Source organism: Colletotrichum godetiae, assembly GCF_030913485.1.
Source record: "Colletotrichum godetiae strain CBS 193.32 chromosome Unknown BDP55scaffold_54, whole genome shotgun sequence".
Classification (NCBI taxonomy): domain Eukaryota; kingdom Fungi; phylum Ascomycota; class Sordariomycetes; order Glomerellales; family Glomerellaceae; genus Colletotrichum; species Colletotrichum godetiae.
The window spans coordinates 230,708-247,531 of NW_026851302.1; the positions used below are offsets into that span (position 1 = coordinate 230,708).

Below are 16,824 nucleotides of genomic sequence, written 5' to 3' on the forward strand. Positions count from 1 at the left end.
CCAGGGTGGGCGCAAGTTCTAGAGTCTTTCTGTCAAAGTCTTCAAATGCATTTTTCATTATGCTTGTTCAATGATCTTTAAGTCTGGTCAGAAGGCCCAGTGAAATTGATTTGATACCCTAACTCAGAAATCCAGAATAGGTTATGTGGTATGCTGATATTAATAACTCACAAACCCTCGGGTTCGTATTGGCATGACGAGGACTGAATTGGGATTGGATGTAGGATGGCCCGTGAGAAGGGATGTCCTTACTTTTATGCTCTAAACTCCATGCCGCCGAATACTAGAAAACACCAACACCGATCATAGGTGCTCCGGTACCTTCTCATGAGATGAACACCATTTGTGTCTTACTACCATGTATGGCTAATTAAAGCGTCAGAAAGCTTCGAGGTGAATAGGCCCATTTGTCTATACGTCTTAATGTGCTCGTGAGATACTCTCTACCTCTCGACAAGGGTTCGTTGCATCTTCGCATGTTGTTGACCCTGGTGAGTCTTCGGCAACAGCCGGGCTGACTCGATAATCGATTCGTTCGCGGGCACTAGGATCCTTCAGTTCAACAGCAAGTTGTCAAGTAAATCAGTCGGAGCACAACATTCTCAATGCCTAATCTTGGCTCTTACTACGAATGACCATCTTCAGAGGTTTGGCTGCTGGCATTCGTGTACCTAGCCTACGTCGTGAATTCGCCAGTGTGGTTGTCCTAGGTAGGTAGTTAACTAGATGATAGACCAGGGGGATTCGCTCTAACGGAGCATGCCCGTGCATAGAGGGACTCTACTCAAGGCATGACCACCACCCGTTCAAGTAAAAGGAGGCTTCGAAGACTCTGAGACCAAGTGCATGTGCCAAGCTATCCTCCCACCTCTGAGACGTGTGGGGGGTGGTCGAGGCCCTTCTGGTATCTTGGGGTACTGTACTTCTGCCTGCGTGACCACGATGCAATCAATACCTTGAGCAGACGCTTACAGAAATCCTCGAGAGACGATTATATAATCAGCAATACCGAATTATAGACTCGAGTAGCGGGACGTAGAAGCAGGAGCTTGGTGCGACAAACTGCCTTCATGAGAGAATAGATTATTCGGCGTCCAAAAAAAATCAATCCCGTTCAAACCCATTTGGCACCGAGCCCAAGAGACCTCAGGAGACGCCGAGTCGCATGATGGCGCTCGACTAAGCCTGTTCCTGCAACGTGGGAAAACTTTAAGGCTGAGGTGATCTTGGCAGTCGGCCTTTCTCCGAGAGGTCGGCCTCTGGTTTTACGATTAGTCGGCGGCGCTGCGGACAGTCCCGTCCCCCGGATTCCGTGAATCGGCCGACATGGTGTTGTGGGAAGCTTTACAAGTCATGACCAATAGAAATACCGATGCCACTTCAGGTCGGCCTTTGAAGGGGTTTCATTGGCTTCTACCATCAACGCATGAAGGCCGCGCCCTTAATCCTTGGAGTATCAAGTCGCAAATACACCGCTGCCAAGGCCCCCTGTCAGAAGATTTGGGGGCTGCGTTAAGCTTGGTCACTAAAACTCCGTGATCCGCCGGCGGCCTATTCCCCGAATGAGCCTATTTTGGAGGTGGGCAGCGGTCTAGAATGGCTGCTCGAGTCAGTGAGCATACTTTCTTTAGCAGCCTGCCAGCACTTTCTAGCGTAAGCGAGGAAGCACGCTGTTTCAGCCCAAGCCCGCAAACTCCGACGGAAACAACCAATAATTTTGTTTCGGGGGCCTTTGATGGGAAACCTCAAGAAGATGGGCAGACTTTCTCCAGCGGTTATTATTTGACTCTAGCAAAGTCCTATTGAGAGTGACAAAACAGTACAGACAATGAATCTCAGAACAACATGGCCATTCACATGAGGTAGGACATGTCGATTTGTTTTGGAAGACTAACATACCACATTTGTGCTGCGTTCTTGAAGTCCCACATCGCTTGCCACCCAAAATAGCTTGTTGTAAAACCACTTTACAAAATAGCAGGCCATCTCATATATATGTCGTCCGTTAAGGTCACTCGGCCTAACATGGGTACATACTCTAAACATGGGGCTCTTGGGCCAGTTAAGGTAGTCAGTAGGGCTGGGTGCGTGTGGGGGACGTCACATACACAGAGGGGCAAAGTGCCAAGAAACAATGCATTGCGTGACTGGCCTTGACATACTCAGCTCTTTTCACCAGGGCCAAGCATTATCGTTCAGCTTTTCACAGTAGAAATAGGTAGTACTATCGGCCTTGGTCAGAATGGCCGGCCGCCGAGCCGCAGCATCCCAAAACAGCGTGGGGATAGTCTTAGGTCAATCAATATGAAGTTCATGGAGCCATCCAACCGAAGGGTGTTCGGACGTCACAAGCAATCGAATACCGCGCCGAGAGTCCGGTAAGACTGACGACCTTGTCTTTTTTGCCTTAGAGGGCCTTCAATAAGGTCTTCAAAGTTTTCCCCTGATTGTTCACTGCCCCCAATACGGAGTCTTGGACGTCAATATCAGACAGGCCTCAATCAAGGGAGACTTGATTAAACATCGTGGCCTGGCGACTGGTTGGCCTCGATGCCACTCACGGCCCTCAACTTGGTCAGGCCGACCAAAGACTTCTAGAAGTTTGTTTAATTGCTATTCTCAACGTGAGACGAGTATTATAAATGCACCTGCTTGGCAGATGTTTTGGTGATCTTCAAGACAGTAATCAAGACATCATACAAGCAAAGCATCATCATCATCATCAGACTTCCAAGTATAAAGAGCAAGCGTTTATCCCTTCCAAAGCTATCTTTTCTTCTTCACCCATCGCATCACTTTCCTTCCATTCACTCAGACTCAACTTTCATTCGCTTTACAGCACACCCCACATTCACTTTTCATTCATTTGATTCCCAACTTTCACAATGGTTTCTTTCAAGGTTTCCAACATCCTGGCCCTCGCCGCCGCCGTTGCCGCCGCGCCCACTGAGCTTCTTCAGTCCCGCGCCGTTGTAGCTCACGACTCCATCAGCCCCGTCGCTCAAAGAATCCAGACTGGCGGCCTCGGCAAGATCATCGAGACTTTCAACCCCCTGCTTCACATCGCCCACGGTTGCCAGCCGTACCCTGCCGTTGCCGACAATGGTGACACCAGCGGCGGTCTCCAGGACACCGGCAGCTCCACCGGCGGCTGCCGCGACCAAGCCAAGGGTCAGACCTATGCCCGCGCCGGCACAGTCGACGGCAAGACGGTCATCATGTACTCTTGGTACTTCCCCAAGGACCACCCCACCAGCGGTGACGTCGCTGGAGGTCACCGCCACGACTGGGAGAACATTGTCATCCAGGTCGACGACCCGGCCGCGGCTACCCCCAAGATCACCGGCGGCGCTGCCTCCAGCCACAGCGGCTACAGCAAGGCCAACGGCGCTCCTCCCATGGACGGCAACAGCCCCAAGGTTGAATACTTCACCACCTTCCCGACCAACCACGAGCTCCAGTTCACCCAGACCAAGGGCAAGACCTACCCCATCTCCGACTGGGATGCTCTCCCCGCCGCCGCCAAGACTGCTCTTCAGAACGCCGACTTCGGAAAGGCCAACGTTCCCTTCAAGGATGGCAGCTTCGAGAGCAAGGTCCGCGAGGCTCTCAAATAGATGGTCATTACTCACACGGCACATCAACTCACGAGTGCTTCTTGACGACTTTTATGAGTGTGTTCTTTGGTCGACCATTGTTGCGAATTTGGGATTGTTTTGTTCTTAGCTAGCTTTTTCTGATTATCTCTCCAATACTATGAGTCTGAGTTGTTCTTTCACAAATTTGAAATATCTCTTACTGTTCTCAGTGACTTATTATAGCATGTTGAACGTTAAGTCATGGTTTCATCGTGAGCGTAATGCATGTCAACTCTAGGCTTCTCCAAGTTCCTAGAATAATTTTCTCTCGTCCCTCATGTTCGAACTTCTAACCAAGTGTCTTCGATTATCACTGTTATGCTTACGTTTTGAAATTATCAACTGCCAGTGTCGATGAACAACAGCTATCAAATTGCCAATAGGTTTTTCTGCCCTCCGTGGAGTTTCCGCCCTGCGCATGAGACGCAAGATGGCCCGACCTCTCGGCCCGTGTCTACATAACGCATGGAATATCCAACGCGAAGATCCATTATCTTGCCGATCTCAGACGGGACGCGATTGACTTTTCGATATTGTGTATGCTTGGTCTAAAATCTGCTCACTCTATCCGTAGATTCAAAGCCCGACAGTTGGAACGAAGCCTTCAACTGTCCGATATCAAACGACCCTAACCTGTCTCATTAATGTCCTTAAGACTGAGCGAGTATTTAGACGATGAGTGATAATTTGGTAAATAGTTTGGATTACACTCGAATTAATGAAATGTTCTCGCCACGAGACCTGTGTTTTCCCTATTTCCCGGTCTGGTTTACACGTTGAGCTGACCTCTGGTTATAACGTCAAACCACATTACCAGAGCGTGTCCAGTGAGCTCACACAATCCGTCGTCTTTTGACATTTCGCTGAAATCTCATAGCTATCTTATCGCAAGCTTGTTCTCTCACCTTACCCCGTCTAATTGAGCCTGGAGAGGCTGGATCGGACGTGGTTCGGGAAATATTGACACCGTCCTTACACACGCCGAACCGGGAAATCACGCGATATCAGAGGGACCATTCGCAAATAATGATAAAGTACTGATTGGCACCGAACAGTTGGAATGCTGTCGGCTCGATCTTACTTAACGCCGAGAATGTCGATTTACCAAGACGGGTGGATCTGTGTTTTCCAGCGAGTCAGTCCCACCCATCATCCCATCTTCGGCGGAGACGTTTAATTCCTCTTATTTCACAACTTCGCCACCCGTGCTGAACCACGGCACCAGGCGCGTTAGTCCAATTCCTATACTCATTCTCATAACCCCACGATAGGTTTAAGATGCCAATCAGCAGCGTGGTGGCCTACAATGCGGCCGTCTTCATCAGCACTCTCTTCCTCCTCGAGGCCGGCGCCGACAAGTTTGTGGACCACACGGCCATCGTCGCTCGGCGCACAGGTATCCCGGACACCCTCATCGCGCTAATCACCGCCGGCGCCGAGTGGGAAGAGGTATGCCCCGTTGTGTCTTTCCTCATTTGTCTTCACCATATTATCGTTTCGGAGAGCAGCCTCGACTAACAAAAATATCCATAGCTTGCTGTGGTCGTCAGCGCCCTGGCGCAAGGCCGCGCCTCCCTCGCTCTCGGCAACATTATTGGCTCGGCCATCTCCAACATCCTTGGCGCCTTTTCGCTGGGTCTCCTCTTTCGCAAACAGGACGATGCGGTGCAGTTCGATCGCAGCGCGCGCATCTACTCGCTTCTGCTGCTCGGCGTGACGACTGCCATTGTCCCCATCACGTACTTCCCTCGTGAATTCCTCTGGCGTGTGACCGGTATCACCTTAGTCGTCGCCTTCGTTGTCTATCTGCTCTCGATAGGCTGGGCAATCAACCGAGGAACGCTGGTTGCACCGGAAGGCTCAGAAAGTGATAGCTCTAGCGACGAGGATGACACCTCATCTTTATCTTCAGACTCCTCCATCTCAACGCGAGGAGACGGCCGTGCTCATACACCTTCATCGTCGCAAGCTGAACCACAGACAACCGACACCGACGGCGAGCAACAACCTCTCCTCCGTCCCTCGGAACGCTTCCTCCGCCGCCGCCGCGGTCTGTCCTATCACATCGCCTACCTCTTCGCCGGCTTCCTCGCCATCTGCCTAGCAGGCTACATCCTCTCCCACGCAGCAACCAACATCGCCGACGCCCTCGGCGCCTCCGACGTCCTCTTCGGCATCGTCGTGCTCGCCATCGGCACGACTCTGCCGGAGAAGTTCATCGCCGTGATCAGCGGCCGGCGCGGGCACGGCGGCATCCTCGTGGCCAATACGGTGGGCAGCAACGTTTTCTTGCTGACGTTGTGCCTGGGTATCGTCATGGTGGGTACGGAGGGGGCGCTGGGGAGCGCGGGGAGCGTCTCGGCTACTGAGCTGGGTGTTCTCTGGGGTAGTACGGCTTTGTTTACGGGGTCAATGTGGTTGAGTGGGAGGGTTCAGCAGGTGGTGGGTGGTGTTATGTTGATTGGATATGTCGGGTTCATTGTTGCAGAGTTCACTGTGTTACGGAAAACGGGAGACTTGTAGATTGACCATGTTCCATGTCGCCTAGAAGCTAAATTACTCTGTGACAAGATCGTAGAATGAAATGTAGAGCTTCTGTTATCCGTCTCAACCGCGACGGAACTACAGGATAATTCTTCAGCATCGGCTGGTAGAGACAACTTGGTTGACCATCTCCGTCAAGTTACTGTCTACATCTTCATCCAGAGAACAGGCTAACAGCACAGATTGCATTACCTTCGCAATGTTTCCGAAGGTTTCTGAACCAGCCATCACTCAACAATATCGACCATCTGAACTGTGGCCACGATACCTATGGTGCTAAGCTACCTTATGTATGACTGGTCAGTGTTCATCATGGGGGTGGTATTCAGCGAAATCACACTTCAGGCAAAACTCAACTTGGCGTAACGATCGTGGCTTATCAAATGAGCTTTTACCCCTCAAAGGGGTTATATCCTCTGACCAAACCTAAGGAATTTAGTCACAGGCCTATTTGCAATGTAATATCGCCAAGGGATTTGGATTCTTTATGAATGATATCGCCTTTCCTGGAACTAGTCATAATTAGTCAACCAATCCGAAGCAATATTAGCAACCTGATCCAGTCCACGAGTCGACCGCGCAGCCACTGACCTATGCGAATGCAACTGACGCTGGTCTCATGAACTCATTGTTGTTCGTTGAACAGTGAGCCTACATGGAACATGGAGTATACCCACACTGCAACGTAGCATTGGAACTTTCGATATATATGAAAAGCCGGCAAATATCTGTAGGTGAACATCCGGTTGGCCAAAACAGAACCCCGTCTTGGCACCTCCCCATTTCAATTTGATCTTCCCCCAACCTGTCTTGAAATTGTGGCACGAATTGCCGTTTCTGGCCATGCTCTCATCAATCATTCCAGGCGAACCCTCTCTTGGAAGATGAAAGAGGCAACAGGCTGAATCCCCACAAACTCGGTAGTTGAAGAATACGACCGGCCAGATGCCGCACCATGTACGCTCGCTTGGCCAGGCTTGAGCCTTGACGCTAGATGCCTTACATCTTGCATCTTCTGGGTATAAATAGAGCGTCAAAGTGCAGTCTTTGGAAGTGGAATCACACAAGCCCTTGGCATCGAGCCATCAAGAAAGCCACTCACCTCACAACCCAGAACCCAGACCAAACAGTCTATATCACACACCATGAAGTCCATCATCATCGCAGCCACCATTTCAGGCGCCCTCGCCTCCCTCAATTGTACGGCCATAGCCGAGGTCAAGACCTACTGCTGCCCGGACACTAAGTCTGAGCTTGTCAAGACCGGGCCCGCTGGCGCCCTCATCATGATGGGCTGCGCGGCCGACAACACCAATAAGTAGATGAGGCCCTCTCATAAAGCTTACTAGATACCGTGGTGAACTGACGAGAGAAAAAGGAACTGGTACTGGAACTACAACGGCCTCTACACGGCCTACTCAACCCAGTTCAAAGACTGCTACCTCAATACCATCCCCTTCAACGACCTGAAGGGTAAGTTAGACCAAACTCTTGTATCCAAGACCTGCATCATTACACACCTCATAAAAGTCATCTGCTAACAACAACCCCTCGATGGCATAGTCCTCCCCGACTGCAAAGACGATACCTACGTCCTTGACCTTACCCGCGGCAAGTCCGGACCCCTCGACAAGTGCAACCCCAACTGCGTCAGCCAGAACAAGTTCCCCGCCAACACCTACTTTGGCGACCGGCAGAAGGAGACCAACATGGCGGCTAATTTTCCGCATCCTAATCGCAGTCCGGGATGGCCTTGGGCTCGTAGAGGGCGTAGGGTCTAGGCCTTTCATCTTTGAAAGCTACTACCTCTCACTGGATAGGTGGACGTCTTGGTTTGGAGGTTATGAGATGAGAGATGGCCAGATGGATTCGAATTTGGGTATTTCTTTCAGCAAGCTGCAATATTGTGTGAACTTCAATTATAGTCGATCTTGCAGACTATCCAGTCTCTGATCCAAGTAAAATAATGTCCAAAGACGGGGAATATCCAAAGTAAAAGAATCAACGCCGTACTGTTGCGGGTAAATCCAAACACAAAAGGTATCAAAGACATGACGTCAAACAATCCAACCCACCACTACGCCTCAAATCATTAATGAGCCGTCGAGCTCTCACCTCCCCCGTGATGCCCCGGCTTCAGCATCCTCTTCAAACTACTCGGGTCCTCCAACGCATCCAACGCCTTCTGCGTCGTGCTCTTGACCGGCTCCCCATCATACCCAGCCTGATCCATGTGCTCCAGCGCGCTCTCATTCGAACTAAGCGAACTCGAGCTGGGACTCCGCGCCACCATGTTAACCATCTTGCCCTCCTTCTTCTTGGCCTCGACCTGCTCCTTCTTCAGCTTCATCAGCTTCTCGTCCTCGCAGTGCATGGTCACGATCCCCAGTCCCGGGAAATTCGCCTCAAAGAACTCTTTGAGTTTAGGCAGGATCGACTTGTCCGGGCGGTAGGTGCCCGAGTCGTTGTCGATGTACAGCTGGTAATACGACGGATTATGCGGCGGGTGCTCGTTCGGCGGGCCATTAGGCAGCTCGTCGGAAGGGTGCGTCCTCTCGGGCGGATCCGCCTCCTCCGACGCATCAGGCTTCTCCAGCCGCCGGATGAAGAACTCGCCCGAGCAGGCAATGTAGGTCTCGACGTCGCTGTGCATGGTATGCTTGCTAAGCATGTCGATGCTGAACTCCTTGCCCGTCTCGGTGAAGCGGAACATGCCGTCCAGCGTCAGGACGTAGGTGAAGATGCGGCCGCCCTGGTCAAAGTGCACCAGCTTGAGGAACTGCAGCGCGGCCTCTTCGGAGCGGGCCTTGAAGACGCCGTACTCTGTCGAGCTGTCAAAGTTGTAGACGCGGCTGTGCTGCTTGTGGAGGGCCTTGTTGAGGATGCGGCCGCGGAGGCCGCTCTTGGCGAACATGAGGCCGATCATGGGGCGGAACTCGACGTAGCGGTGGTAGAGCTCGGGAGGGACGGGTCCTGAAAGCTGCATCTCGTTTGATTGGAAGCTAGGGCGGCCGTTAGTGAAGGGACAGTAAAAATGACACTGCTATGAGACGTACTCGTATTTCTGGGTCTTGTTGTCCTTTTCCTTGTTTTCGGCTTCGTCAAACAAGTCGGACCGGGCATCATTCTCCTCGTCCCGGTTGACCTTGATACCGGTAAGACGGCCAATCATCGGACTAAAGTGCTTAAAGTAGGTGGTAGGCCCAATGGTGCACATCTGCGCATGTGGCGGATCGGACTGGCCCAGGAGCTCCATGCTAATCCACAGCCTCGGCGACATGTCGGCCCGCGGATCAAAGTGGCTGGTAATGGCCTTGACGAAGTAAGCCCGCTTGCTGCCCATGCGCTTCTTGGCCGTGAACTCCTGTCCCGGGCGTGGGTACCCCTTCCAGTCCGGACCGATATGCGGCACCCTGACGGTGACGTTGCCGAGGCGGTCGTCGTGATCGGGCCAGTCCTCGTCGTAGAGGCGGCATTTGAGGATGAAGCCGTCGGCGGGGACGTTAGCCACCACCCACTCGGTATCCCAAACGGGCTCCGTCGTCTTCCTGATGGTCTGGGTGCGGAGGGTGAGGTCCGGGTCCTCCTTGTGGCGCTTCGGGACGGCGGCGCGGAGGGTGACGTGGATGAAGGGGTCGGAGGACTGGGTGCCAATGTCGGCGGCGGGGAGGTTGCTCGCCTTGTGGAAGATGAATCGCACGGTGTAGCCCGGCGGGGCGTCGGGTAGGGGGGTGGAGTCGAAGCCGCCAGAGGGCTTGGTCTTGTCCTTGACCTTTTCCTTGCCCTCGGAGTAGAGGCCCTTGAGATCGCTAGAGTGGTGATGGGGCTTCTCGTGGGGCGGCTTGTGACCGTTAGCTTCCGGGTTCTGTACGCCCTCGATCTTGTTCTCGAGGGCTGCTCCCCCGCCGTGCCCGTGGTTGGGCTGCTCATCCCCGTTGGTTGACGGCCCACCGTTTGTTGTTGATGGGACTGTGCCATCACTGACTTGCTCGTTGGCGGCGGGCGCGCCGTTGGGCGAGGGCGAGGAATGCCCGTTCAGGTCTGGCGCATCGTGGGTGGCAGTGCCGTTAAGGGCCGGTGTGTGAGTTGTGCCATTGGGTGCTAGGCCGTTTGTCGAGGGACCGTCGGCTGCGGTGCCATTGACCGTGTGACCGTTGAGATTCTCAATCGGCTCAGAGGTTGTGGTCGCAGGCTGGGCGGCGCCGAGATCTGGTTGTGGCGCCGAGATTGCGGACGTGGTGTTGGTGGTGGAAGTTTCGGCGGCGGCGGCGGCGGCAGTGGTGGACGGGTCGGCGGAATGTGGGTGCCCGTTGGGCCTTTGTTCGTCGGCGGCCGACATGGTGAGGATGGTAGCAATAGTGCGCGATTGAAATAAGAAATACTTCGACTAGAACTACGGAACGGAAGAATGTCTGCGATCGCGACGGCGACAGCGACAGCGATGGTGGCTTGAGATGCGCCCGTCGGGAGGCCGGAGGAGGCGTTGGGAACCCCGGCACGTGTTGGCTTGGGGGATTGGCGAAGCGGAAGAGATAAGTCCCTTGTGTCTCGTGTATCTCTCTTTAATCTTTTAATCTGTAGGGCGCAGATGGAGCGAACAGAATAGCGGGAGATCCTGTCAAAAAAAACCAACCCTGCAGCGCCGTGGTGGCCGTTGCCAAGACCCAAGAGTGTCGATCACTCTGCAAATCGTGGAGGGGCAGCGAGCGCGCTGGTGTCTCTCTCAGTGCGAGTGCGAGCTCTCAGTCACTCCTCACTCCAGTCTCACTCAGTCTGACACTCACTCACTTCTAAGCTGTGAGCCTCACTGAGAGTTGAGAGCTTGCGACAGGGACTGAGTTTGGGGAGCTGTGTCCAATGATGTCGTTTGGCGGATCACCAAAAGCTTGGCATGGGGTCCGTGTTGTCCGCTTGCAAACGAAACGAAGCTTTGGCGGCGGGCGGGAGGAGCGTTGGTTTGTTGAAGAAGATGCGCTGGCTGTGACTCGGGGCTCGCTAGAATCTTCGTGTAGTTCTTATTCGTCTGTTCTGTCTGAAGAAGCTTGCAAGCTGACGGCCAAGGGGTATACAAGAGGTGAGGATAGAGAGATATGACGACGACAGACAAGAGGTTGTTTGGAGGAAGAAAAAAAGAGAAAAGAAGCTTTGAAATGAGAGGTAACCGGATGGAGCGAGAAGGAAGAGACTCAGACAAGACGATGCGAGGGGCTGGGGGGGTAACAGAGACGGGGTCCGAGGGAAATCACAGGCCGCAGTCAAAACCATCAAATTGTTCATTTTGGGTTAGACGTGATCCTTGATTCTTGAGCTAAGTATTTACGAATCAAGACTAGGACTCTTTGGAAAACAAGGGACCCTGCCCCTGGTCATATCCTCAGCTTCTGTCTGCTAGGTAGGTATAGTTAGTATTACCATGGATAATAGAGGCAAAGAGAGAGAGAAACCGAGAGAGACCAACAAACACACCCACTCCGTATTCACCACTCACCACTCACCACTCAGCATTACGGATACAGCACGCACGAGAATAAGATACGGAACCCATAGAAGCAACAAGATCAACAAAGCGTCGCAAGCAACATGCAACTGGCGCCTGCGCCTGACGTCATGGCCCCCCCAACATCTGGCGTCGAGGGTGCGGCTAGAAGATGCCGAAGCCGGGGTCACGCTGCCCAGCTGAACCAATTGCCAATGTCGAGCCCCCAATCCGGCCACACTGACAGACACTTTCACATTTGTTTTTCCCACCCACTACCGGTACCTATTCGTAGGCAGTTCACCATAAGTTCCTTAGGGTACCTAAGCTCCTTGAGGCTTGCGCCATAGCCGGCCATGTCCGGCATGCTGCCGCCAGCACTCGCAGCGTTTCACCATCACGAGCCTTTGCCAACTTTGCCCTTTTTTTATCAGGTACCCTACTCCGTACCGTACAGTAACTTGGTAAACATTGTGCCATTCCCCCTTGCAGACTGCAGTGGGCGCCCACCCCGAGCCACCAGTACACAGTACGTAAGAATACCAGCATCCGCGTAAATCTTATGTGGGGAGATGATGGCACTCCCATGGCAGCCAACCGGGACCAAACCAAGATAAGGTGAACAAGCGTGACACAAGGTCTCACCAGCTTGCCGGCCACCCGGCTTCCCTTTTTTTTTTTTCACATGAGCCGAGCCCTGCCAAGATTGGGAACCACTTGATGAGCTGATCTGCCGCCTGGGGCCCTGCAATGCTGCAATGCACTAAACATTCTCCGGCACACTCCGCTCCGATTGTCTCGGCGCTGTTCCACTGTAATTCGGCCAGGCCACCCCGCTCCGCTCCGGCTTCTTGTTGACGACCTCACTTGTGCATAGAGACCCATACCCGAGTTTAAAATCGTGGTTCTTCCGCCGCTCACAATTCCTGGTGTAGACGGTGTTGAATCATCTCCTGAGATCACTGGGTTATATGTCTCGAGACCCATCTCAACTCCGATCACAAGAATCGGGTTGATGATGGTACCTGTCATGATATCCTCTTTCGTAAAATAAAATATAGGAACATCAGATTCACAAACCATCTCATGTCTCGTCTAATTCGTCGCATCTCATTAGACCACAAAAGAGACAGTATCGTCATGTTCGAGTCTACCCAAGGCACCCCTTTTCTTAGCTCAGACTCGAACTTTCGAGGTCATACTACCTCTCCAGAACCCCATCTGCCTTGAGTTCTGGTCTTTCAACTTAATTCCCAGGAAGTTGAAGTGAAGAACAGTAGTGCTCACAATGTGACTACATGCCTTGATATTCATCTATTTGATTCGTCCATGCCCGGCGGCCTTTTCTGAGAGCCCTCGCCTTCACTGATACCGCTCGACCTGTCTAGCGCCCCCTTGACTCCTATACTACTCAGATAACCCACTGAGAAGGAAGTGATATTTTTAGTTCTCACCTATGTAAATAAGCTGCACCTAACAACCTTTTTTGAAAGGTCCTGCCCTAATTAGTCTCACTCTACCGACCTAGCCAATTCCCGAGCCCATGCCCCAGTGTCGTTCATGAACTTCTGAGAAATCAACACTTCCTTCCTCCTCCCTGTTCTGCCCGGCTATCGCTGCCTAACAACCACTGTTGAAAGCTTTCGCTCTTCAAGACCACTCTGCCGGCCTAATGGGCCAAAATCATGCCTCACCATGCTGCTCACGAGTCACTGCCTAACAACAGCCTTTGAAAGCTCCCTCCTTCATCAATAGTTACCATTATGGCTGTCTAGCCTTCTCCCTGTTCCGTACCCCATGACATAGCTCACTGCCTAGCAGCCACCTGTGAAAGTTCCCGTCTTTCAATGGATCTTCCCGAAGTGGACGGATCCTTCAAAGCTGCAGCAGAGTAGGCATACTCGGGCCTGTAACTTTCTCTCGCCCTATGCTGTACCGCATGATGTTATTCACTGCCTGGCAACATTCCTTCATAGTTCCCGCTCTTTGAGACTGCTTCGCCCGCCAAGCTCCCTCTCTTTAAGGCTATGCTGTAGCTATCATCTAGTTCCACTGCCTAGCAACAGCCTTTAGAAGTTCTCGCCCTTTGAAAACACACTGTCCGCATAGCTCTTACCTGCCTGGCTCTCGACCTACACTGTACCCCATGATCTAATTCACTGCCTAACACCAGTCTATGAAAGCTCTCGTCCCTGAGAACACTCTGTCCGTCTAGCTCTCGCTCCCTCCGCTCCTGTCCTCCCCGTCCTCGCCCTCGCCCTCGCCCTCCTACCTCCCGTCCTCTTACTTCTCGCCCTACCCCGTAACCCATGATACGATCGACGACGAATACGACGAGGGCTAGATGGGAGGAGTGGGCTCAAAGGGCATTCTTTCCCTTTTAACTTTGTTAATAAAACCTCTCCTGCTCCACATCCTCATCAAGAGGTTCATTCAGAATGAACCAGCACTACTATGAAGGTAAGTTTGCCATCCATTTTCTTTCTCCCAGCTTCGATCAAAATGTTTTCAGATCCCTACTTAAGGGAATTCGAGGACCCTCAGCTCTTTGCCTCTAAGGCCCCGAATCTTCCATTGAGGCCTGAGAGGATCACTGTTCGCTGTCCTCGCAACTTGACTGTCGAACACCAGTCTCCCAGTCTCAGAGACCATGAGAGATGGGGCTATTGTCGTTTTTAAGCGCAAGAATTATGCTGACCGTGTATGACAGAAGAGCGCCAGCGCCTGGAGTACTACTGGGCCCAGCGTAGCCGAATGGTCGGCAGCCTTTTCTACATGCCGTAAGTATAACCCAAGCCTTGCTTTACATCTTCTAACCAGATACATATAGGCCCGAGCTCGCCTACCCGGAAGCCGTTCTCGACAATCCATTCGCATCGAGAAGATTCATGGTAGGCGAAGAGCAGGTCCAATCCGACCACCAGGGCCAAGATGCTCACGCCAGCTCTGTCCAGTCGGTCCACGACGCTTTCGAGGATCCCCGTCTTGGCGATAACGACTACAATGAGAACCCGTTCTACGCCAAGCACCTAGACTTGAACGTCATGTCTCCCCAGCAAGCCGAGAACGCCGTCGAGGGACCAGCTGCTCAGCAGCATCAGCATGATGCCATCCAGGGGAGTCATTACATTCCTATCGACCCTGATCTCGAGAACCAGTCTATCATTGCTGTTCAGCCGGCTCAGAGCGCTCTCGAGGAGTATCGTAAAGCTCTCGCAGGCGATTCCGAGCATCCGAATCTCAGCAACGTCCCCCCCGACTACATCTACGACTTTCAAGCTAGCCCCATGAACTTCCAGCCAGGCCACGCCGGAAATATCAACGACCTGATCAAGGATGGCTTTAGCCTTGTGTACCCTGTCTATGGCCCGGTTTTCGGACCCCCTGCCGAGCATGGCGATCCTGCGGTGGTTCCTCAAGAGCACGAAGGACAGGAGCAGCACAATCATGACGCCGACGTGAATGCGCATTTGCAGGAGGACGACAACCACAACGCGGCCGCCGGTCCCAGAGCGCTCGCGCAGGATAACAACGCCAATCATCAAGCCACGGCCAATGTTCCAGCTCCTCGGGTCAGGCCGAGAGGCAGACAAAGTCACAATGCCACGCTTCCCAGGATCCAGCACAACGACGACTCCAACATCCCAGATCCGCACCATTACGGCCTTTTTAGGGTGGAGGCAAGGCCCCCCTGTCAAGAAATCACCCGAACCGTCCGCGGAGAGCAGAAGACGCTCATACAGTGTAATCGCTGTAACAAAACCCGTTCGAGACGGGACGAGATGCGCTGGCACCTTCGGAAGAAGCACTATGGCCGTTACTACCCGCCGCATGGATGTCACATGAAGAAGGGTCGGGAGCAAGCTTTGCTTGACTGTCCCTAGAAGAGATGATTGCTTTTGGGGAGGATGGATGGATTGCTGGGATGGATTCGTAGATCAGGAGTTTTTGAGTTGCATAATAAAGAAGCATCGACTGAGAACTGGATAATTATGACACATGACTTCTCCTAGACCTTATAAGCACGCTCTACATAACGATTCAGTAACGAATACGTCAAGCTAGAACTATAGCTCTAGGGAAGGACGGGAATAATAAGAAGGATAAGTCAGGCAAGGAAGACAAGTAAAGTTAGGAAAACAAAGAAGATAAATAAGACAAGGAAGATAAATAAGATAGAAAAGATAAAAAAGATAAAAAAGAGAGGTTGGGTAGGGAAGATAAAGAAGCTAAGTTAGGTAAGGAAGCTAAGTCAGGTAAGAAAGACGAATAAGAAAAAAGAATATGAAAGAAAATTAATAAGAAGAATCTAATGCAAAAAGAGGAAGATGAGTAAAAAGAGAACGTAAAAAAAATACATAAAAAGAACTACTAGAATATGTAAGACGAGTAGAATGAGAAAAATCTAAAGGACGATTAGGGCGAGTAAGACGAGTATAATATTAGAGAAGAAAGAGCCGATGATAAGCTTAAGTGATTATTTTAAGCCTTGGACGATTGTATTTAGGTGGTATTATTTAGGAGAGGATGATGTATGAGCAAAGGGCGAGAACAGGCTCTTCTCGACTGCTCTAGGGACTGTGAGCGATCACCTTCGTGGCGAACTAGTCCAGAGCACCAGAATGAGTTTAGTAGTTAGTGGATGAATGATGCTCAAGGACTTGGTTAACCTCACCACTTAAGATGCCACAGACCCTGCGGAAGGACAACAAAGCGAGGATTCAGTATCAAAGATACAGAGCTAAGCCGAAAGTCTCAGAGAAGGATGAGAAGCAGGTGAATAATTATCTGACTTAAAGTCTTGGACGACTTCCCTTGAGTCAAACTCCACATCACGCGCCACGGCCAATTTCACCCATCTAGAGGATGCTTCAAAAGGGCAGCAATGAACAGGCCCTTCTATATTATCCGAAGGACGAAGCATTATAAGCCATTTGGGCAGAGTGATAGTGAAATATAATTGCTCGTCAACCTCCTCATATGCACATTCTACATAATTATTTAGCAGCGAATAAATAAAGCGGGATCAAAGCGTCACCGAGATGGGCGATAGATAAGGTTGCTATAATCAACTGCTCCCGAAACATGAAAGATTGCCTTTAGGTCATCCATTGTAACCGTGTCCCAGTGCATTCTCACGAAGGGACAAGATGCTATAACATCTCC

The 16,824-nt window shown here is 51.9% G+C and overlaps 5 protein-coding genes across 5 annotated transcripts; 4 read left to right on the top strand and 1 right to left on the bottom strand.

Annotated features, from left to right (window-relative positions):
• Positions 1 to 2,793: 2,793 nt before the first annotated feature.
• Positions 2,794 to 3,735, top strand: BDP55DRAFT_678001 (necrosis and ethylene-inducing protein). The gene has a single exon (XM_060575951.1). The coding sequence runs from the start codon at positions 2,886 to 2,888 to the stop codon at positions 3,615 to 3,617; it is 732 nt and encodes a 243-aa protein (XP_060424778.1). The 5' UTR covers positions 2,794 to 2,885; the 3' UTR covers positions 3,618 to 3,735.
• A 1,175-nt stretch (positions 3,736 to 4,910) lies between these two features.
• Positions 4,911 to 6,056, top strand: BDP55DRAFT_517431 (uncharacterized protein; the record flags this gene model as incomplete). Its single annotated transcript, XM_060567751.1, has 2 exons — positions 4,911 to 5,087; positions 5,172 to 6,056. Coding segments are annotated over 2 exons (1,062 nt in total), but the record flags the coding sequence as incomplete, so codon positions are not given.
• A 1,216-nt stretch (positions 6,057 to 7,272) lies between these two features.
• On the top strand, positions 7,273 to 7,582 carry BDP55DRAFT_678004 (uncharacterized protein). Its single transcript, XM_060575952.1, has one exon. It carries the CDS (start codon positions 7,328 to 7,330, stop codon positions 7,502 to 7,504), a length of 177 nt encoding a protein of 58 aa, XP_060424780.1. The 5' UTR covers positions 7,273 to 7,327; the 3' UTR covers positions 7,505 to 7,582.
• Positions 7,583 to 8,274: 692 nt separating this feature from the next.
• Positions 8,275 to 10,521, bottom strand: BDP55DRAFT_561967 (C2 domain-containing protein; the record flags this gene model as incomplete). Its single annotated transcript, XM_060570117.1, has 2 exons — positions 8,275 to 9,184; positions 9,239 to 10,521. 2 exons carry the CDS (start codon positions 10,519 to 10,521, stop codon positions 8,275 to 8,277), a joined length of 2,193 nt encoding a protein of 730 aa, XP_060424781.1.
• Positions 10,522 to 14,096: 3,575 nt separating this feature from the next.
• BDP55DRAFT_754791 (uncharacterized protein) lies at positions 14,097 to 15,623 on the top strand (the record flags this gene model as incomplete). The annotated part of the gene is made up of 3 exons (XM_060580729.1): positions 14,097 to 14,118; positions 14,369 to 14,438; positions 14,489 to 15,623. 3 exons carry the CDS (start codon positions 14,097 to 14,099, stop codon positions 15,540 to 15,542), a joined length of 1,146 nt encoding a protein of 381 aa, XP_060424782.1. The 3' UTR covers positions 15,543 to 15,623.
• Positions 15,624 to 16,824: the final 1,201 nt, after the last annotated feature.